The sequence below is a fragment of the Porites lutea genome, chromosome 1, assembly GCF_958299795.1.
Source record: "Porites lutea chromosome 1, jaPorLute2.1, whole genome shotgun sequence".
In the NCBI taxonomy this organism is placed as follows: Eukaryota; Metazoa; Cnidaria; class Anthozoa; order Scleractinia; family Poritidae; genus Porites; species Porites lutea.
The window spans coordinates 40,003,078-40,026,084 of NC_133201.1; the positions used below are offsets into that span (position 1 = coordinate 40,003,078).

Below are 23,007 nucleotides of genomic sequence, written 5' to 3' on the forward strand. Positions count from 1 at the left end.
CCTCTACAATAGGAATCTACCGCTACACAAACCTTAAAAATATTGTAAAAGCTGAATTCTAATCTTCTGCTTCAAAAGAACGTTAAGCAAATTTAAAAGAGATATTTCTCGCCGTATCTTGCAGGCTTAGAGCCTTTACGACGGAGTTTTACTATAAACTACTTAATAATTTTAACGAACGCTGTATTCGTCGAGCTATCCTTCGTCTCTGTAGTTATCTCATACGGAACGTCTAAAACTGCTTACTTTAATTTTGTAATTACTTGGGAAAACATGAAGATTCTTTCCATCGTTTTATTGTTACTTCGAAAGTTCTGACTCTTTCCAACCCGCAAAGTAAAATCTACTTTAGTTGCCCGGGGAAAAACAACCACATGAAACACGCGGGCATACTATAGTTTTTTCAGGATGCAAAATGCAATTTTCGGAACCTTCTAGGGTGTCCAGGAATGAGAGCCAGTAAAGAAAGTACAATAAAACAGAACAAAAGAATAAAGAAATCAGTGACCACGTCACAAGGAATTTTAAGCTCTTACTGATTTGGAGTTCTTTTTGGAATGGTATGACTATGTTTGAGCCACGCCTAGATTGTTTCATTTGGGGCTTTAATTCCAATTTTGGCATTCATATTCCTTTCACACTGGGGTCCCTTCGAGTAGACGGTGTGCAGTCAAATCTTTAGATTCATTCCGGTTCTTTTAACCTGAAAATGTTTCGATTGCAGTGCTATCGCATGAGCTATATAATAGACCTATATATTGACGACCTCTGGAGCTTGAAAAGCATTAGATCACCCTAACACATGTTGATACCAGGACTAAACAATAACTTTTGTGCGTAATAACTTTTATACTTTCTTAGAAACTGATTTTTTTTTAGGCCTACATGCTACTCTTTTACTGTTATGGAAGAATAAAGGAGCAGTAGCAAGAGAATTCTCCCAAGTTAACGTTCTTATGAAAGGCAGTTAGAAGAAATATACGGAGGGGTTCCCTGCTAATAACGACGCTGATTATGATTCACGATGCTGATGATAAGCATAATCGTCCTTTTAAAAACCTAATATTATAATCTCCTAACCTCTCTGGATCTTTCTATATTATCAACTCTGAATCATTTGATAATTGTAAAGTCGTACTTATTGTTAAAAAGGCTTGCATCGTAGAGCTCCAAGTTAACCGTTTGAAGTGAGCTTCTCCATAATTTTGTGCAGAGCTGACAATGGACGATTTCAAGCTTCGCTGTGGTAAAAATAGACCAAACAGCCAATTAATGAAACTTATATAAACGCGCCTCTATCCTTTTACGCTGAAAAAAAATATCGATAGTATAGAGCGGGCTTTTAGAAATGGTGGCAGTAATTTCAGAACCTTTTTCGGCTTCCAATCGTAAGAGTGTGTGTCTATTTGTTTGGCTTTTTTTGTACTTTGAAATACAATCAGAAGGTTTGAATCAAGGAAGCCAAAGGGAGAAGGAATCTTCAAATCCTCTTTTCTACCGGTTTTCGGCCAAAACTTAACACGAAAATGGCTAAAAACAAGACCTGCAACACTGTGGGCTTATTGGATAAATTTGCGATTCTACCAGTATTTCGATCTTTCTTTCTCGCTCTCTCTTTTTCAACTTCGTTTGGCCTTCATGTTCCAATTTGGTTTTGTTTCCCGCTTTATCGCCTTCCTTTCCCTTGAAAATGTGGCTGACTGGCTAAAAGATGTAACACTTATTTTTGTGTGTAGGGCTATCAGGGTTGGTCCAAAATGAGGTACCTACGAAAAGATCTGATCTATCCTTGCTGAATTCGCTGCTTACCAATTACGTGTTTAAATGTGAACGCTAAATAGGTTCAGAAAGAAAAATATGGAAAAGTATAAGGAACGAAAACGACCAAACCCGTCTACAAAGTTGGAGTTTTGACGTAACATAAATCATGAGAAGTGCGTTTTTTTCCGTTTGCAAACCTCTTTCATGATGAATTTGATGAATTTGTGAATTTATACTGAAAAAGGCCAACTTAAAACAAACTGGTTGTTTTCTTAGAAATAGAATAATACTAAGAAAGCTGATGTTAAGTGATTTTTTTTTAATCGAAGTTTAACTATTAAAACAAATTCTTACTTCTGAGCAATCTTGACAGAAGCTCCACACGCCATCACGTTGTAACAATCGGTGGGCGCCATTTCGTCGTATGGATCGAATTCCACCGAAGCAGCTTGGCCAGAGCCTCTCCTGATTGGTCTAATTGTTGTCAATCCAGTTATACCGCTTTGCATTATGTCTTCAAATCGAATGAATCGCAAACCTGGAGGGTAACCAGAGAATATGTGGCTTGCAATACTCCACATCCATTCTTCAGACGTCAGCGGCGCTTTTGACTGTGACTCCGACGATAGAGGGAGCTGTCCGGTGTAATAAAAGTTTCTTCCAGGAAGATTCCTCTCCTCGGCATCAAGTAAGGACACCTTCATTTGAAATGTGCCAGTGCGGCGCTTTTTAATGGCATACCTAAAAATTCAGTCAATCAAAGTGTTTTAAAATCATTGCAATTGTGCCACTTGGTTTTTGAAGTCTCTTCTTCTCAGTCTACTCCTTCAAAATTGCTTCCAGAACATTTCATTTTTTTAATTGTTTTGAAAAAGCGGAAACAGGAGCTGATTTACAGAAACTCGCTAAAGTCGTCAAAGTCTAACGAAATTTTGTACTAGTCATGACAAACATCAATCCAAATGAAACAGCAGCAGTTAAGTGAGTAGAAAAAAAATTGGAAGGGCTCCTTGGGTCATGAAGGGGTGCGCCTTATGGAAAGACCTTATATTCCCAAGGTGAAGTCAAGGTCGCTAACTTGCCTTTCAGAAACAAGGATATCTGGTTTCACTTCATCAAGATACTCCTCTGTAAAACCCTTGAACAGGAGATTGATCGTCTGTACTCTCCAACAGAGGGAATTCGATGCCTGAATGAACCAGCTTGTCATACCGCCTTCAATGACAGGGGGGAACAAACCTGAAACAATCAATAAGTGTTCATGCGGGTAGTGAATCAAATGTCCGTTACGATCAAAACGATCAATAGTAACAAATATTAGGAATGACGGAAACATTTTTCGTTTTAAAAAACATGATACTTGAATACAGGACGTTTCCTATGCCTCAACATACATCATCAAACGTAATCGATTATCAACTAAGTTTTAATCATACATGTACTTTTACGATAAGTAACAAGGTTATTATTATTTTTATAATTATTATTAAATATTTTTACAATTATTATGTACATACTATCAGAGTTCAACTGGTAACCAGTTCCCGGTACAAGCCACATCCTGCAACCTTCTTATTACTCGAGAACCCGTGGGAGGATTCTAGCTGTATTTGAACCGAAAGAAGACTCACCCCTATGCTTTCAAGATGACCAATTTATTCTTTTGGGATTGTCTCAAATGCCCCCAAAAGGAACAACTCTTGTTTTGACTCTCCACAGTTTTCTCAATTATATTGCTAGGTCAATTTTCTCTTTTTCCCTCAGTTCCACCCTGGCATTCCTTGGTTCAGCTACATCAATTATTATTATTATTATTTATTCGCTTTGGAGCCATGCTCTTTCGAATCAGAGCCTAACGCATCCCATGAACTTAGGGCAGTCATAAGTCTGTTGACTGCTGCTGGAAAGTGACCTTCTCAGTAAGTTAGCAGTACAAGAGTCACATAATTATTGTTATTATTATAATGATTATTATTGTTATTTAAATTCGATACGTACAGATAAGGAGAGGGCGAAACGCCGAAATACTTATATAGTGCGGCCTAATAAGGAATGGCCAAAAGAGAAACCATTCAAGTTGACGGCTTGTACCAAGTTAAATAATGGGTCCTTCCAATCAACACCGGGAATTGTGGGAGTACCCATTGGCTAAAAAGCAGTTATTTTTCTTACCAAGATTTCTTTTTTCAAGCCTGTATTGCCTGTCTTTTGGTTGTATCAACTTCCAAGGTTCTGTGATGATATAAAAAGTGTGCCCAGTTTCATCCCAATCCTGTGCAGGGGCGAAGTTTGGATTGTCCAACAGGTTACGTGAAAACTTCGCTGCAAAGAAAGTTGATTAAACGGCTTGGAAGACTGACTTATTATAAATATATATACATTTTTAATTTTACTGGCGATATTGGAGCAGTGTTTCAGTGGTTCGAACTTGGGTTGTTTCTTGGTGTTGGAAAACCTGTTGCTGCTAGTTATTGTGTCTACTGTTCATTGTCTCATGTAATTTACGTTACGTTGTTATTCCAAACAGGGAAAATCCCGTTCTATGCATTGTGTGGAAGACAATTGTCCAGAGAACGTATACGACACTTATTTCGGCAAATATAAACTCCAGACTGTACGGGAAACTGAAAAAAATGAATTACCAGACATAGCACCAGTGTAAACAGCAGTCGGAGGACTCCTTATGCCAGCCCCTAGCTTAGAACCCGCAACAGAGACACAGAAAAGATATTCGCTGTCAGCTTGTAGGTGATCTACTGTTTCTTGAGTCTTTGATAATCCGACTTCAATTTGACGCCAGGCTAAATCTGTGTCTCGCTGGAGATAGGAGATGACGTAGTTTGAAAAATCTTGGCCTGAATTGTTGTGAACTGGTATCCATTGCACCTGTTATCAAAACAATCATGCTTACAAACTCTGACATATAAGATACACTTATATGTAACTTTGGCGGTCTCTCGATCACTTGAATTAATTAAGTTAAACAATAATTATTCGTCTAAGAGGTGAGGTAGTAAAGGTGAGATTGCTTGATAGTGAATTAAGGTAAATTGCAATATTTTCTTGCCCAGTGGTCCCGGGTGATACATAAAGTTGCAAGATCATTGCTTAGATTGTTGTGGCACTCAGCTGTTTTCACGATCCATTTCTAACAAGGATTATAAATTATTCTTTATGCCTCCTAGCTTAATGCAAGAGTGGGTGTGGCTGGCCTCCCGTAGTACATACAACAAGAGGAGTTGCTAACAATCAACACGAACGTCCCAAACGTAGTTTATTCACAGGTCCTCGGTACAACACATTCTTTTTACTCCTTAGTTCTTGGATCCTGAGTCCCGAGATAACAATCTGACATGACAAATACATGATAGGCTAAATACGTGATTCGTAAGTACTAAACTTCAAAATGTCGTGTGAAATACTCTCTTGGGATTTTCCGTAAAATGTTCTTTTAACAGTTCTTACCGTTTAGGCCGTATAATGTCCGATGGATGGCGATAACTATCCAAAAACTTGAACAACACGAGAAAGGGCTAACATGGCGGCCGCTTACTAAAATCTGGTGCGGCTGCTAAGCTTTTACAACATACCGCTGACTGCGCAGCGCTGCAGTCACATGGCTCCCCTAATTGTTGCCTAACAATTACTTAAGTTAATGTCCATACTAGACAGTTAAACAAAACAAATGTTCATAAAGGCGGTCACTTGTGTCTTCTACACCTGTCGGGGCGACTTCACTGAGTAGTTGGCTCCTCGTTGGGGAATTCCTCGGTCTCCCTGCTGCTATCACCAACATCCGCTTCATCTGCAGAGGGTACCAGTAAGACTAATTTGTGGATTGGTCTATCCAGGAACGTAGATGGCTTTCGACGTCTGCCTTGGTTGTCAAGTTCTCCATCAGCTTTCACAATTTTGACTTTTCTGATACATCCGTCTTCGCTAGGGTAGACTTCTACGACTCTAGCGAGTGGCCATTGGTTACGTGGTCCTTCGTCTTCCTTGGATACGACTACATCTCCAACTGATAGATTTCGCTTTGGATACATCCACTTGTTACGAGCCTGCAGGCTATGAAGAAACTCACGGCGCCATCTAAGCCAAAATTCGTTCGCGAGATATTGTACTCGGCGCCACCACTTGCGGGAATATAGATCTGCTCGCTGGAACCTTCCAGGCGGTGGAAGTACAACTTTAGCTTTCAAGGTAAGTAAATGACTGGGCGTAAGTGGTTCTGGTGCCTCTGGGTCATTTAAGTCGTTCGTAGACAAGGGTCTGGAATTAACAATACACTCTGCTTCAGTCATGAAGGTTCTGAACGCTTCGTCGTCCAACTGTGTGCCAGCGCTCAGAAGTAACGTCTCCAGTGCACTACGAACAGTTCGGATTAACCTTTCCCATGTGCCACCCATGTGGCTGGCATGAGGTACATTCATCTGAAATGGTATCCAATCACATCCGTTCTCCACTAAGTACTCTTGCACCCGGTTCTGATCCAGTTCTTCTAAGGCAGCTTTTAGCTCATTCCTCGCTCCTACAAAGTTTGTACCCTGATCACAGCGGAGCTGTCTGACTGGACCGCGTCGGTTGAGGAAGCGACTAAGTGCGTTGATGAAGGAACTGGTACTTAACGAGTTGGCTGTCTCCAAGTGAACACCTCTGCTGGCCATACAGGTAAAAATAACTCCGTAACGTTTAACTTCACTCCTCTTTTCCTTGATCGGGAAAGGTCCAAAGAAATCTACAGCACAATACGAGAAGGGGGCCGAAGGTTCAACTCGATCCACAGGCAAATCGGCCATCTTCTGAATTTGCAGGGGGCCGCGCATTTTTCTGCATGTAACACACTTGGAAATACAATTTGACACTGCTGACGATCCACCAACAACCCAGTAGCCTCTCTGGCGCAACTCATTTTGGGTGATACCTCGTCCCATGTGGTTCACTTTGGCATGCCAGAATCGAATCAGCAAATCTGTAATATGACTTTTACGAGGAAGTATCACAGGATGCTTCGTTGCAAATGGAAGGTTAGCTCGTCTCACGCGGCCACCAACGCGGATAACACCGTTTTCATCGAGAAATGGATCCAAACGATATAAGCAACTAGACTTCTTGACGGCTAGATTTCTTTCTCTTGCGATCTTTCTAGTAGTAAGCTCTCCAACTTCCTTAAGTTCCTTTAAAACTTGCATCTCGTCATGGAAATGTTCACGTTGAACAACCTTAAGAACTTCCCTCTCTGCTGCGTGAAGTTCTGTAAGTGTGACTGATACCTTCGGTAATGGTCTGATGCTCTCACCACCCGTTTGTCTCGTCAACTTCACTTCTCTACTTGCCAGTTTGCTCTTCAGTCGTAGACACAAAGCTATTGCCTTCAGCACATGCTGCCAGCTTGACATGTGGCGCAAACGGCTTGACGTTAACGGTTCAGGGGCTTGAGTAGCTCTGCTCTCTACACGAGATGTGAAAACGGCTGCTTTCCTTACTTCAGGATCACTTTCGGTCACTTGAAATTCTTCTATCTTCTCAGGCTGGAAAGTTCCACTCTTCCAAAGAAATAAGGGTCCAGTTAGCCAGTTGGTTCCTTGTAATAACTGTGACGCTGTAAGGCCTCGCGAGGCATGGTCAGCAGGATTAAGTTCAGTGCTGACATACAACCAAGAACTCGGGTTAGTGACGTCACGAATCTGCTGCACACGATTTGCCACATACACATGAAACCTCTTAGCTTCGTTGTTAACATAACCAAGGACGATTTTGCTGTCTGTCCAGAAATGTTCCTTAATGTCCGTGTAAGACAATTCTCGACGAAGAAATTCACTCACGTTTGCTGAAACAGTAGCTGCAGCCAATTCTAGCCTCGGCACAGTGATTTGCTTTAACGGGGCCACTCTAGATTTCCCAATGACAAGGGAACAGTACGCCTTGTCCTCCACATTGATTAGTCGAAGGTACGAGCACTGTCCATAACCCTCTACACTAGCATCTGAGAAATGATGCAACTCGCTGGCTTTGACCTGCCCAAAGTTCTCTGGCTTAAAACAACGTTGAATTTGCAGCTGATCGAGATTCAGAACATCCTGACGCCATTTCTCCCAATGAGTATACAAACTCTCTGGAATTGGGCTGTCCCAATCAAGCTTGTCTCGGCACATTTGCTGCAAAACTTGTTTTCCTTTCAAGGTAACTGGGGCAACGAAACCACTAGGATCGTAGATTGAACTGATTGTGGAAAGTACGCCACGTCGCGTTAGGGGACGGTCACGCAGCTCGATGCGGAATTGAAAACTGTCATTCTCAATGCACCACACTACTCCTAAGGCACGTTCTAAGGGCAGTGGATCAACCTTCAAGTCTAGCTCCTTTAATCCTTTGGCGCGATCTTCGGCCGGAATCTGTTCAAGAACTTCTCTTTTGTTTGATGAAATTTTGTGCAGTCTCAGGCCGGCCTTGGCGCAAATGCCTTGACTTGCTTTTATCAGTGTAACAGCTCGCTCCACGGTAGGGACTGATTTTAGTCCATCATCCACATAAAAGTCCTGTCGTATAAACTCAGCAGCTTCTTCACCAAACTCTTTCTCCCCATCATCTGCTGCTCTCTTCAGACCAAAATTTGCGCAGCCAGGTGAACTACCAGCACCGAAAAGATGAACCTTCATCCTATACTCAGTCACTTCATATGCAGGATTCCCATCCTTCCACCACAAAAAGCGCAGGAGATCTCTGTGTTCCTCTGACACCATAAACTGATGAAACATACTCTTAATGTCAGTCATAAACGCAACATTTTCTTGTCTGAATCTGCACAGGATCCCCAGAAGAGTGTTCATGAGGTCGGGTCCTTGTAACAAGTGATCGTTCAGGGACACCCCTTCATACTGGGCCGAACAATCAAAAACAACCCTGATCTGATCTGGTTTTTTTGGGTGGTAAACACCGGTGTGTGGTACATAGTTAACCATTCCATCCTGAACTCCATGGCGGTCCGGTGGTACCTCTTCTGCACACAAAGCAATCACATCTTTCATGAATAAGCGATAATCTTCCAGAAACTTGGGGTTTCTCTTAAACCTTGCTAAAAGTTGGTGCCATCTCTTGACAGCTAGTTCGCGGTTGAAGGGTAGAGACGGTTTGTCTGTCTTCAAAGGGAGAGGCATCTCGTAGTGCCCATCCGATCTCTTCACAATACCATTCTCAAGGATGTTGAGGAATCTCCTGTCTTCAGCTGAACAGGGCTTGGTATTTGCAGAACTTTCTGTAAAGTCTGACTCAAGAATCTTAATAATCTTCTGTGGGTTGATAATCTCTTTCACCTTTGTCGTAAAGGCAAAGTGTTCATGGGTTTCTTTGACCATCACCTTGTTGCACACTCCTTCCTTATGGTTGGCTTCACCTGTAGATTTGCACACCTTGCCGATTATACCCCACCCCATTAAAGATCTTTGGCCGTAAGGGTCGTCTTCACCTCCCACTAGGACTTCTCTGGGTCTGACGATACTAGGGCAATTATTGCCAATCAGCAAGGAGATTTCCACACTTGGATTGTAGGGCATGAGCTCGTCAGCAATAGGACACAGATGTTCCCATTTCCGGGCAACACTGGCTTTTGGAATCTGCGACCGACTGGCTGGGATGATATCTCGCTTGAACATCATGGGTAGCTTCACAGCATGCTCCCTTCTAAAATCCAACACCTCAACTCCACAAATACGGTTGCTTGGTACATGTACATTTCTCTCTTGCACTGTTGTCAGCAGCAAGTCGGTTGGTGGGCCTTGCAAGTCCAATTTTTCACACAAACTTTGCGACACAACACTCACATTGGACTGGTCATCTAGCACTGCATATTGTAAGACTTCTTTACTGGGTTGGCTAACTTGTCTAACCCAAACAGGTACAATCATGGCATGATCCGAGCCGCCCTCTTGCTCTGGGATGGTACAAACATTTGTACAGTTCGTAATACTTTCCTTGGGAGTTTTCTGAATATGGAGACATGTAGGGTGATTTCCAGAACACGTGCGACATTTAAGTCTGTTCTTACAGGAGGATACTTGATGTTGACTGCTAGAGGCACATCCAAGACAAAGAAATTTCTTATAGAAGAAGTCCTTCCTTTCCTTGTGCGGCTTCTCTGCAAACTTTTTACACTCGTCTAGCTGATGTTCTTCCTTGCAAAACAGACATACTTCGGTCTTTTTCTTCTCGCTCCTCCCTTGCGAACAGGTTGGGGGTCTCTCCTTTTCACCTTGACCCTGGGCAGTCACGTTCTTGCTTGGATCCAATACATGAGTTTCGAAGGAAAAGGCCTCCTCGCCTTTTGGTGAGCGTCTGAATGGTCCTCTAGGCCTAACAAACTCTTTGGTTTTGGACAGCTCCTCAAGTTCGGGAATGTTCGCTCTCTCTGCACACTCTTTCACAAATGAAGCAAATTCAGAGAAGGTAGGGTAAGTACCATTTCCTTTTGAGACTCTACACTGTTGTACTATTCCTCTCCACTTATTCTGAATTTGAAATGGCAACTTGTTTAGAGTTTTAACGTTCTCCTTCGCAAAGTCTAAGACAGCAAGACTAGGAGTAGTTTCTCTGGCGGCAATTATCTTTTGCAGGAAGTCAGAAAGATCTCTTAGGGCCTCCGCATCTCTTACGCCAATCTTAGGCCAGTTCTCCAGTTTGTTCATAAAGGCTGTCCCTACTACATTGCAGTTACCATACCTTTCCTTTAACAACTTTCTCGCAGACTGATAGGCATCTTCAGTACCAATTAACATATACTGATCAACAACTTGTTTGGGCTTTCCTGAGATGTACTGATGTAGGAAGTTCAATTTTGTCTGCGCGTCCATTGGTTTGGAATCAATAAGGGCACTGAAGGAACTGTTCCATGTAGGATACTCCAAAGGATCTCCACTAAAAACTGGGATTGAAATCTTAGGCAGTTGCCCTGAGATTGCTAGTTGCCTGTTCACTAGGTTCTGCTCCATAGTAGCTGCCACCAACATACTACTTGTTTCCACTAATTTGTCCATACACTTTTCTAAGACGACAGAGTGTGGTTGAAAGGGTGTGGCACTGGGGCTTAACGTACTGTGCACTCCATTTTCTACACGCGGAAGACTGAAAGTGGGTTGGGCTCCATTTAACTGAGTTGAAGAGTAGATAGGTTCTTGCTGACCAGGAGAGAGATCACTCTTACTTGTGACTGGAATTGAATTAAGGAATTTGTCCATGTCCTTGACTTTATCAGCGGGGGGAATCGAGTTTAGATCCTGATCATCAAACAGTTCTACTTTATCTGCTGACATGCATACATTAAGCTTTGCTTGATTCTGAGCAAGTTCACTTTGTAATCTTAGCTCTTCCAACTTTCTTTCTTGTTCTAATTTGGTCAACTCAGTCTTTCTGTGTTCTAATCTCAGTAACCGTTCCTTCTCTATATAGGCCAGTTTAGCCTTTAAGGCAGCTTCCTCCTTTTGTAACTGAAACCTATCTTCTTCAACATTATCATTGGAACTTATTTTTGACCTACTACTTTTCTTGGATGCTCGACTGGACCTTTTGGATGCTTCAGAGATTGAATCATCCACGTGGTGTTCGACAAATTCCAGAAACTTTATCTCTGATCTAATGTCACACTCAAAATTTGACCATTCTCTGCCAACTTGATCAACCATTCTTTCAATATTTTCCACATTCTCATCTGGGTTCGCAAAAACCTTAATCTCTTCAACCATGTCTTGAAATTCGCAATACAAAATCTGAGCTTCGCTGAATTCTTTCTTAAATTCTACTAGTTTAGTTGACTGACCTCGCTTCAGTAGAGTACCTCTCATTCGCTTCACCAGTTCACATTTCTTAGTTTTCAAGTTACTTGTTTTCAAGTTGAGTTGATACGTATACCCTTTCTCCGTCAGGAAACGCTTCCTTGATTCATCAGTTTCTTCTTCCAGCGCCACATTGACCTGGTCTTCGGGTCTTGCTTCTTTGTTGACGGACATGATTGCTACACGAAGATCGTCAAACGATTGTTATTGTGGCTGGCCTCCCGTAGTACATACAACAAGAGGAGTTGCTAACAATCAACACGAACGTCCCAAACGTAGTTTATTCACAGGTCCTCGGTACAACACATTCTTTTTACTCCTTAGTTCTTGGATCCTGAGTCCCGAGATAACAATCTGACATGACAAATACATGATAGGCTAAATACGTGATTCGTAAGTACTAAACTTCAAAATGTCGTGTGAAATACTCTCTTGGGATTTTCCGTAAAATGTTCTTTTAACAGTTCTTACCGTTTAGGCCGTATAATGTCCGATGGATGGCGATAACTATCCAAAAACTTGAACAACACGAGAAAGGGCTAACATGGCGGCCGCTTACTAAAATCTGGTGCGGCTGCTAAGCTTTTACAACATACCGCTGACTGCGCAGCGCTGCAGTCACAGTGGGCTCTTACAATGCAGCATAATGGGTAAGAAAACATGGTAACTTATCGAAGCTAAAAATTTAGCTCTGACCAGTGTGCATGTCAATAAGTGCCAACCCTGGTGAGGGGCGGAGGGAGGAATTCTCAAGGCAACGTAAAATATGCCCTTTTTCTTCTTTCCTCTTAGGTCGGGATCTTGGTTGACCCTAGCCTGCGCTGCGGAGCATGGCGGTTTTGGTCGGACGCGCAAATAAAACCGCCATCCTACGCAGGATAATTTTGTGGTGATGTCTGATAAACTTTCACTTGGCCTGCTTATTGGACTTGTAAAAGTCTAGTAAATTTGTTTTGGTCTGTTTACTTTCCCAGATTGTTGGAAAAGAAAACGACTTATTTATCGCGATAGTATTCTCGATGGACACAAACACATTTGCGGTTACGTAACTGAGTTTATTTCCAGGATAGGTACTCCAGCTAAGTATTTGAATATATATATTTATAATTTCAGTTTTGAGCAGCGATTTTTTTGAATAGCTGAGCTAATGTACTGTTTTGTTAGAAAATGGCGAGACTAAGAACAAAACAAGTCAATTAAGTTATTTATTGCCCTAAGGCTGCGTGCAAACGGACGCAACAACTTCCAACATTGTTGCGCCAACAATGTTGGGAGTTGTTGCGTGCGTGTTAGCAGTGGTGTGCAAACGGATGCAACAACTCCCAACAATGTTCGGACCTGCAGTGCATCGTGGGAAGGATACAACCCATAAGTCTTTGTAAACCATGCGTAATGAGCGTGCGTGGCCCCAACAATGTTGAAAGAGCTGTGCAAACGGATCCAACATTGTTGCGCTGCGCTTCGGCGATCACGGAACAAAAGAAATGTTGGGAGTTGTTGACTGAAAAGTTTGACCGGTTTCAAACTTTGCGCAACAACACGCAACAACATCCAACAACATGCAACAGGGTGTGCAAACGGACCCAACAGGTAACATCCAACAATGTTGGGAGTTGTTGGCCAACAATGTTGCGTCTGTTTGCACGGGGCTTAAGTCATTTCTCATAGGAACTAAACAGAGCCGTTATGTCAAGAATTACGATGGGTTACCGAAGTTTATTGTTTCAAGTGAATCCTTAGTATAGTATTTTTAAAGGATTTGCGCTTTTAAGCCCCGTGCAAACGGACGCAACATTGTTGGCCAACAACTCCCAACATTGTTGGATGTTAAATGTTGCGTCCGTTTGCACACCCTGTTGCATGTCGTTGGATGTTGTTGCGTGTTGTTCCTGATAGCCGCCGGCTCTGCTCACCGTTACACTTGTGTTTTGCCTTGTGGTATTAACAACTGGTGCGTCCATGATGACAGCTTGGAAATCTGCTTCTTTGAAAACACTGTGCAATTTCGCCTTTGACCCCTGTGTTCGAACACCAAGTTTGTACTGGCCAGGCGAAAGCATGAGTAGGTCAGCAGCTGAAGCTTCAAATTCCAGTTTCTTTACATGCTGCAAAAAGAATTCTTATCTCTTAATTGTTTGATTCGCGACCATGTGTCAGACTTACCAACAAGGGTTCATTTATCATTGTTATTGTAATATTTTTTCTTTTGCAGGCAGGAGGAGGAAGGAGGGTTTAGTGCAATAATTTACTAGTAATTCAAGCTTGAATGGTTTGAGTGGTCCTAGTATAATCACGGGTCCTCAATTTCATGATTTTTGCCAAAGCACTACCTATACGTACGATGGCTTAATTGCTTCCCTCCCTTTCTAGGGACAAATTGATTTAATCAGCTTTTAAAACCCACTGTCACTTACCATGATGCATTGTATTCTTATGTGCACATGGGAATTCTAGGTACAATACTGGCAAAGGTTTGAAGATATCGAATTACAAAATGAATAACGACATTAGAAGAGAACATACCAAAATTCAGCCAAACGATAGACACCTTTAAATGCGAGGATTACCCCCGCCAGGTCTTAATGTGGCTCTAGTAAATGTGGTATATCATCTATCTTTACTCATCTATACTAGTATACCTAACGGGTAGAAATGCTGCCGTAGGCAAGGAATAGTGAAGAAATGGCAAATTAAGTGTGAAGTTTTTAGTAGAAGGTGATATGAGGCTAAGAGGGCTATCCAAAATCTTTCTCAGTGATGACCTAAATCATTTAGAAATTATCTTCCTTTCGAGTATCGCGTTTGAGGTGACTCTAACTTAATTATGAGCCAGTTTTAGTATTTTTCGAATGTGCTCGCGTCGCGTCAGAAGTGGCCAGATAATTTTCGGTTTTTGATATGTATAAGTTCAATCCTTCTCGCTTTCAACTGAATGACTGAAATAGAATTCATTTGGAGCTTTGATTTGGTGATACGAGCAAATTTTCTAACTACGGTGTTCAGTCTTTCTGTTCGCACAAAAATAGAGCGATTTCCACGAAAGTTAAAATTCTTGAGTTTAAGACTATTTATTTCATCTGACAAGTTTAAGGAAATTTGTTCGACTGTGATCTGTGCTACAAGATAGGTTTGAGAAGCGACAATGGAACACAAAATTAACTTGGCCAACCATGTCACGAATCAAACACCAATTTAAATAATTTTGGAAGGCAGTTATGTTCAATTTTTGATAAATATGACACATAAATTTGGGGCTCGTAGCTCTAATACTGCTTGTGTGATTCCCTCTTAGAACAGAAGGGAATTTGTTTGGAAAATAATAAAGGCTGCGGCTATATGGCCGGTAACCGGTCAACACTTTCAAAACGCCAAATGCCGACAGTCCGATATTTTTTCAATAATTTTGACAAATCGAAGAATCCCAGCCAGACCAAACTATCATAAGTCGATTTAGAACAGACTGAGAGACATAGTTTCTGATGCAACAAATGTTGTCAAAGAGTAAGTCCCTTCAATTTTGAGGGGAAAAAAATTCAGTAGAATATGAGTGGATTCGATTCCGGAGCATAGGTTTTACATACCACTACTCTAACCACTAAACCAACGTTTCCAGTCGTTCAGCTAGTAGAGCAGGGTAGAGCGCGGAGAAAAAGGACAGGGGAAAAAAAAGTCCAAAAAAGAGTACAGACTGGGGCGAGGGCGAGGGAACACATTTTTTTTTTTTTAAATGGATCGTTTCCGGAATCTGGTGTTGTCTGCACGCTACCGAAATGATAGACGGGGAGCAAAGCACAGAAAGCTTCTTCCCTCGCTGGAGGCTTCGTTTTTCGCTGCTTGAAAATGGCTCAAAAAGTGACTGTAAACAGCGTCTGCCGACGAAACACATATTCCTGGCAGGGTCCTGAGTACCTGGACGTCTTATTTTTGTTCTCATTGATCTTATCCCTTGGGCATACACGCAAATTCATACCCCCACCGTGGTACAATGGGGTGGAGGGGAGGCGTGATGGAACCTAGGGGGATTGGAGGAACCCCTCCCCGGAGTTTTTGATGTTACGGTATTTCGAAACGACTTTGCCTTCGATGGAAAGCCTTTGATCTTCTCAACAAGATGAGGTACATTTTATGGGTGTTGGCACTGCTGGGGGCCTGTGACGTCACCAACAATGGTCGCTAACTTGGCCGCCATCTTGGATTTTAAGAATAATTAAAAATTAGGTTAAAACCGTAATAAATGGTAATTTTTTGTGCTTGACATGTAAAATAACACATTAAAGAAAATAAGCACTGCGTCATTTCATCCACAAGCTTTTCTTTTATTATTGAAAGAAGTTGAAAAAACATGCATTGTCACTGAAAAATGGCTTGATTAGCTGCTTCTTATGACGTCATATCTCGTAATCATAGTAACTGACCACCAATAATCCCTTCTCAAAATGCGCGCGAGGGATAAACGAACAGCTACTGAAAACGTTAGGTGCTAATGTTTTATCGTCTGGAAAAAAAGGGGGAGCAACCAATCCCCCCACCCCCACCCGAGCTCACTGGGTGAAATCCAGTGAAAAATGTGCACTGTGCCTCAAGGAAAGTGACAATGGGACTTTAAGTGTACAAAGAAAGATGTTTCCAATACTTCTGTGAGAAGCAGAAAAATCAGCGACAAAAATTATTGGCCTCTAATAAAATCTCAGAATCGCCAGTGAATGGCAAACCAATCTACTTCGATAGTGTTATTACTATACAATAGATAAAATTCTGGTTTCTTTTGCTTCATATTTGGTGACTTAGTTCAAAATCCAAGAAAACGAAGAATCTCACAAAAGCGGTTTGAAGGATCTTTGGACGACTAATGTATTTAACATTGGTCTTAGTTATGTGCAAATGAAATATATTACCTTAGTGATGACTTCGAGTGGTTCCCTAGTCTTTAAAACCATCCAAACTCTGATGTGAAACTCATCGGCTTCATCTCCCTTCCATCTCAGTTTCACCGCCTCATCGTTGACTTGTAGAACCTCAATCTGGGATGGGGAGCCTTGGCAAACGAGGACTTCGCTTGAGTAGGCAATGGCGTGATCTTTAATTACACTTCCTTGGGCTGCGATTGGTTGAATTCTCGCCAATAACTTGTCAGTTTCCTCGATCTTTAAATCTTCTGTGTCGGCATCATATGAGAGGCCATCAACCTCTTTTGAAATCGGAATTAAGGTCGTAGTTGCTCCGTCATCATCAACTCTTGTTTGCAAAACTTCAACCACGTAATTTACTGCAAGCCTAACAGACGTCCACGTAATCTTCAGAACTGAATCTAACGGATTGAAATACAGGTGAATAGGAACAGCAGGTCTCAACCAAGAAACAGCTCTTTCAGAAATGGAATACCCACTTGGGAGTATCATGCAATCGTCTTGCTTTCTAGATACTTGTGCTACTCCTTTGTGTTCACCGTCAAGTGAACAAATCAGTACACTGTCACTAAAATCCACTTCAACTCGTTCACCCAAGCAATCCCTGTTAACGATGAAAGTCTTCAATCCTAGTAAAGCGTTTTGAATGGTCGCGCCTTGACTACTTATTTTTTTGGCATCGACTACTCCTAGGTTAAAGGATGTTGCGTCTTTCACAAAACAGCAACTCACATGCATGCGATGGGTATCATTGTCGAAAGAAATTTCGACGCATTCAGGAGGGGATAAAGACGGTATTGATGTGTTAGATTTGGCGCTGGCTCCTCCTATTTTCAATTCATCTCCCAAGACTTGCACAACCGTTTCATAAGCGCCGTCAGATTCCAGGAACAAAGAGCCAAGAGAAAAATCTTTCCTCATTTGTTTGCCAGCAAGTGACAGGTCACTAATGTTCTCCTCTATAGCCGTGCTTGCGGTTTTAGAATTGTACACTCTAATTTTATAACCGAGTGCTGAATCAACACTCTTCCACAATACAGTAAAGACTTCTTCTTTGTATTGCTGTTCCACGGAGTCAGGTGGACTCAATAAAAGAACCTCATTGGACTGAGCAGTCCCACTAGGCAAGTACTCGTGATCGCCGGCGTTCATTACAGAAGCTTGATACCTTGCACCCGGTGGCTCTTTAGTGATATTCAGAGGGATCTCCACTACCGATTTGTGAACTGGTTGCTGTGATTGCTTGACAGCTATGATTTGGGTGCTGATTGGCCTTTTTTTCTTTGAGACGTCCTCTACCCTTAACAAAAAGTTTCCCTCCCCTGAATCAAAGGAGACAACCATTTGCTTCCATGCCTCGCTGTATTTCAATGCCACAGTTTCTGCGTTGTCACTGCAAGGAAGCACTGTATCCGTGACACAGGGGATGCTGTTTATCAGTGTTTCATTTCCTAAGGCGGTGACCCATGACTTGTAGGAAGCACCACTAACGAAACTCATGCTTTCGACGTCAAATGAACAATCCACTTTTGTTGCTGTGTTTGGTGTAACCAGCACGCCTGCAACTTGGGATGGAAAACTAACATTCACAACTTCAATTTTAGAGGCAGTTGCATTAGGAACAGGTGTAAAAGTGACTTTAATCTTTCTCTCTTCAAAAGCGTAATTATGGATGACAGACACTGGACGTGGCAACTGAGTAAACCCTTTGCTTGTAATTGACGGTAAACTTGGAAGGTGTTGCAAATCTTTTCCATCAGCCATCACTGACACAACATACGGCAAGCCAGTAATAAGTTCAACGTCCCCCATTTCAAACTCCACCCTGTCATTGCGGCTTTCTACCACTTTGGTAGAAGCAGAACTTGACAAACTAGACTTTGCGTGAATACTAGCTACATAGGTCACTGCTCCAGGAACCAGTAGCCAGGAAACGGTCAGTCGGTTTGCCTGAGGATCGTACGATGATGAGATGATTTTCACTTCCTTCAGGAAGGACAAGTGCTCTTCACTGGCGAAAAAGGAACTGGCTAGTGCTGTTGGGCTGCCTGTGGAACATACACGAAGCTGATACGAGGGATCTGATCTTGTTGTTATGTCAACCAGTGGAATTTGAATGTTGAAACTAAGGTCTCCATCTTTTAGGGCTAATACCCGTCGATAGATAGCTTTCTCTTCCAGTGAAACTACCTCGCAGAGGAAGCTGGAAATGTCTTGGGCATTAGTCACACTCCACTGGACATTTACAACTTGTGACCCTGACTTGTAAGAGAGGCGGGTATTCGACGGGGCTGCCACGCGGTACAGATCGCCGGAGTATCTGAATTCATTATCGCTAGTCCCTCTTTGATATAGTTGGGCACAAACCCTAACTTTGATTAAGCCCGGAGGTCCAAAAACAAACTCTTGGGCCTGAAATACGAGCTTCCCATCATTTTCCTCAGCAGAGGGCTTGAGGACAGCACCACCAATCACGCTGCCTTCGTGAGAAAGGACTTCAACTTTGTATCCCTCAGCATATTTAACTTGGGAGAACAAGACGTGCAACTCTCTTCCCTCTTGCTTAGACTCAATTTCTACTTTCGATGGCGCATAAAGGCGAGTTACAGCATCCACTGCTAACGACTGTTCCTTTCCTCTGAACATGTTATCACCTTGTTTGTACAATGCCTCAACAGACGCCTTAAATGTTTTGGCGTTGTATTTTATTGCTTCATTTTGAACATTAACATTACTTTTTGTTGTTGTTACGTCTTGTAGGGTTTTCTTTGCGCCACCCAGGTCGATGCATACAATTTGCACTTTGTACTTGACGCCTTTTTCCAATGGTTTCCAGGTAACTTGGATCTGATCTGACTCAGGCAAAGTGATCATGAGACCTTCTATTATCAAGCGATCCTCTACAGCTTTTATTGCCTCCTTTCCCTTCTTCTTGGCTTCCCCTAATCTATTCTCGGCTTTTTTCTGCTGTTCAGTCTTCCCAGTGAAAAAGTTGACGATGCCCTTTAGAAACCGAATGATGTCCTTTAATAGTATAATTACAGCTGCGACTGTGCCAATAACTTGGACTGCGTAAGCAGCAAGTACAGCAATACTTACTGTTGCTCCGACTGCAGCCAGCCTGTATAACAACAACAACAACAACAATTATAATAATAACAATACTATTAATTGTAATAATAATGATAAAAATTAAACAAACAATATAGCAAAAAATCCTACGTTATCGTTTTTCACTATATTCATTCAGATCCTGAAAGTCAAGCCAGTCACATAGAGAAGAAATTACATAGTTTAATCTGACAAAGAACTGACACAGATCAATCAATAAAACGCCCCAAAACTCGTTCAAAATACCTACACGTATAATTATATATATATTTTTTCTTTTATTTTAAAATAGATCATGAAAAACCTTCAGTAGCTATAGTAGAAGGTCTCCTAGACAGCACGTCTTTGTGCATCCACGAGATAAGACATCGTATTTACACGGCCTATGGTCAAGTATTGAATGCTTTCAACTTTTCAATTTATCAGTCAAGGCGTTTTCTGTAATTATTTCCTGCAAGAGTGCTGTACTATTAGTTGAGGCAAAGAAACATGACAAGGTTATTAACTTACAATTCAGCGAATCCACTGGCCAAAGCTGCCTCCTCTGTAGCAGCTAAAGCCTCCATGGCCTCCAACGCTGCTTCAGCTGCCTCTGTAACGTTGGAACTAGTAACACCACGGCAGATAAGACTTGACAGAACCCACTTGGATAGTTTGATCGTACCAAATGCTGCAAAGAATTTTGTCAGCTGCTCAGGATCAGAGAAGACTTGTTTCACCACATCTAGAGAGTTTTCTACAATATTTGCAATGAGGAAACCCTTTAAATCGGACAGGCGAAACTGACTGGGTGGTTTGTCAGGTGCTAAGACCATCCAAGGGAAATTGACAGTCAAAGAAGGTTCGTCAGTGAGGCCGATAATGATGTCCAGTTTGCCTTGCAATCCAAGTGCAAACCAAGCATTTGGTTTCTGGGACTCCTTCACAGGAACCTGCTTTATATCCAAGCTGCACTTCGTCTTGATAACTTGGTCGAAGACCAAACCAACAATCTTTTCACACGGGCTACTTATAATCTCGCTTAGCTTCTCAAATGCGCTGGCAAAATCAATCAGTGCCTCTAGATCAAGTAGGGCTTGCAGCTGACGAATCTTGAATCCTCCCTCTTTGCTCCATTCAAATTCAATGGAAGGATTTTCACGTCCAAGTAACTCTCCATCGTAAGTCAGACTCCCTAAGAAACAGCCTTCCTTGGTGTTGTACCCAACTGACCAGGTTCCTATATTCTCTTGAAGAAGTTTAACTCCAGCAGAAATATTGAACGTCATATGCCCATCGAAGCGCGAGATCACGACTTCAGGGCCCCTTTCTTCGTCTTCGCGTCCAGCCGCGCCACCCAGTGTGACAAACCGCAAATCGATCTCAGAATCCGTGTAACCTTTAATAATCATTCCTTTGGGATTCGAATTGACTGAAATTTCAACCCCAAAAGGATAGCCAAAGATCTGTATGTGTGTCTCACCATGAAATCCTTCCTTGTACATCACCGCATTTCCCTCTCGGTCTTCTATTTCAACAGTCGATTTCGAGTAATAAACAAGGCCCCCTCTGAACTTGACATCCAGATATCCCTTTGGCCATTTGTGCCCCATCAATGTAAAAAACACGTCGTCGATACTAAGAGGCTTCTCCAGATCGAAAGAGATTCTTGCCACGACTGGTTTTCCCTGTTGGAATAAGATTAATCCTCGTAGAGTTGCAGCAGGATCCTCACCAGTCCCGTTTGATTTAAAGAAAATGACCTCGCCACTTATCATGTATGAAGGGATAACAGGCTTGTGATGGTCTTCGTCAAATTTCCACATAAGCTTAAGCTCTGGATGTTCGAAAGAAATTCCAGACATTCCAAACGGCTCTGTTATTTTCTCAGGGCCACCTTCAACTGTCATGTTAAACTCTACCTTTAATTCTGAGACCTTAAGATTGCCGATGAAAACCAGCGGATTTGAATTTTCTTCCAACAGCAAATACATCTTGCCACTCAAGTTGACGTTCATCTTGTCGGTTGGGAAAGGCCTGTATACCAGAGTAACTTCTCTGAAAGTCAAAGTACCGCCAAAGAGCTTTATCTCTTGAATGCTAGCGTTAAATTCGGTCTCTTCAGGGTTCTCTGGTAACTTGCCAAATAAAACAACATCCGAACGTTCGCCTTCTTTTTGAATTCGGGTTACGTTTTGAACTAGCTTGGAGTTACTGCTGGAAAAGTGGATCTTCGCAAATGCTCTTACTCCCCGTAGATTGACATCTAATTTGGAGATGCTTGTGATGTCAAGGTCAGCAAAAGGGACATTAACATCTAGATGTTTGGATAAAGAAGACTTTTTTACATCCTGTAGCTTCGCAAAGTCTTTGCGCAATTCATCAATGGTCTCCTTGTGCAATGAAATTACCGACAGATTTGCTTGTTGTACTGACAGGACATCATCCACAACGCTTAGCCTTCTGTTAATGAAGGAAAACCTGAAGCCACTTTCTAGCGTTAACCCGAACAAGAAACCATACTCAGAAGACTCTTCTTTGTCTGTGTTTGACCTCTTGACAATCAACAATCCTGTCCCTAATCCAGATACATTTCCATAAAGAAGTAGCGTTTTCTTGGCAAAATCAATATAAATCGATGCGGTCTTGAAATTAGGTGAACGCAAAGAAGACTCGATCCCTTCTGGTACAATTTCATTCCAAGATGTGGAAGACTCGGAAGTAGCTGACAATTGACGAGTAATAGCTTCAAGATTTACTTGCTCTGGCTTTTGCACAGTCCCAACAGCGAGGACTCCAGACTCCTTGTCATAGTAAATCTCCACACCGATAACAACTGATTGCAGCAAACGAACCCTTCCAGTAAGACAAACGGAACTAGACCAGTGATCAGATTCTCGCTCTTCTCTGAAATGCAGCTTTCCACCTAGAGCTTCAACATTGATAGTACTAAAGCCAGCGTCTTTGGACCAGGTCCCATTCGACTCACCTTCCAATGCCAGCTCTGTGCATTCTTCACTCTTTTTCACCATGAAGGAAAACGAGCTCAAAGACGCAGTAGCACCCTCTGGGAGTTTAACGTCAAGTCCTGGAGAAAGTTGTTGAGCTGCCGTTTCGAAGTCCAGGATCTCGTTATCTGTCTGGTTTAAACGTCCTTCCAAAATCAAGCAGTTCTTCGTGTCCTTCATTAATCTCACCCTCAAGTGGATCTGTGCAATGGTAAAATCTCCTTCGATGAAGACTTCTGTTCGTGAAGGGTGACTTTTGCTGTCCGAATGATATTCAAATCTTGCGTTATGAAGTTTAATGATAGGTGTCTGAAGGATGGTCAGAGTTTCTTTTGTTTGTATCACAACATCCAACTTGAGAACTTGAAATGGAACCTCAAATTGAAGAAAAGCTTCCTGAAGAATAATAAGTAGTTA

At 42.1% G+C, this 23,007-nt stretch overlaps 2 protein-coding genes across 2 annotated transcripts in view; both read right to left on the minus strand.

Moving 5' to 3' along the window:
- Window positions 1-48: 48 nt before the first annotated feature.
- The window catches only part of LOC140950418 (uncharacterized), a 40,452-nt gene continuing 17,493 nt past the window's right edge, over window positions 49-23,007 (minus strand). The window contains exons 5-12 of the mRNA XM_073399645.1: window positions 20,114-22,986; window positions 16,481-19,613; window positions 13,499-13,690; window positions 4,404-4,647; window positions 3,934-4,083; window positions 2,844-3,000; window positions 2,116-2,502; window positions 49-1,241 (exon numbers count right to left, since the gene is read on the minus strand). Of these exons, the coding sequence (XP_073255746.1) occupies window positions 1,232-1,241; window positions 2,116-2,502; window positions 2,844-3,000; window positions 3,934-4,083; window positions 4,404-4,647; window positions 13,499-13,690; window positions 16,481-19,613; window positions 20,114-22,986 (7,146 nt within the window). The 3' untranslated portion in view covers window positions 49-1,231. The remainder of the gene's footprint in view (window positions 1,242-2,115; window positions 2,503-2,843; window positions 3,001-3,933; window positions 4,084-4,403; window positions 4,648-13,498; window positions 13,691-16,480; window positions 19,614-20,113; window positions 22,987-23,007) is intronic.
- On the minus strand, window positions 5,025-12,202 carry LOC140924138 (uncharacterized). The gene is made up of 3 exons (XM_073374164.1): window positions 12,057-12,202; window positions 5,227-11,939; window positions 5,025-5,109 (listed from the first exon to the last, which is right to left on the minus strand). The coding sequence occupies exon 2, from the start codon at window positions 11,757-11,759 to the stop codon at window positions 5,496-5,498; it is 6,264 nt and encodes a 2,087-aa protein (XP_073230265.1). The 5' UTR covers window positions 11,760-11,939; window positions 12,057-12,202; the 3' UTR covers window positions 5,025-5,109; window positions 5,227-5,495.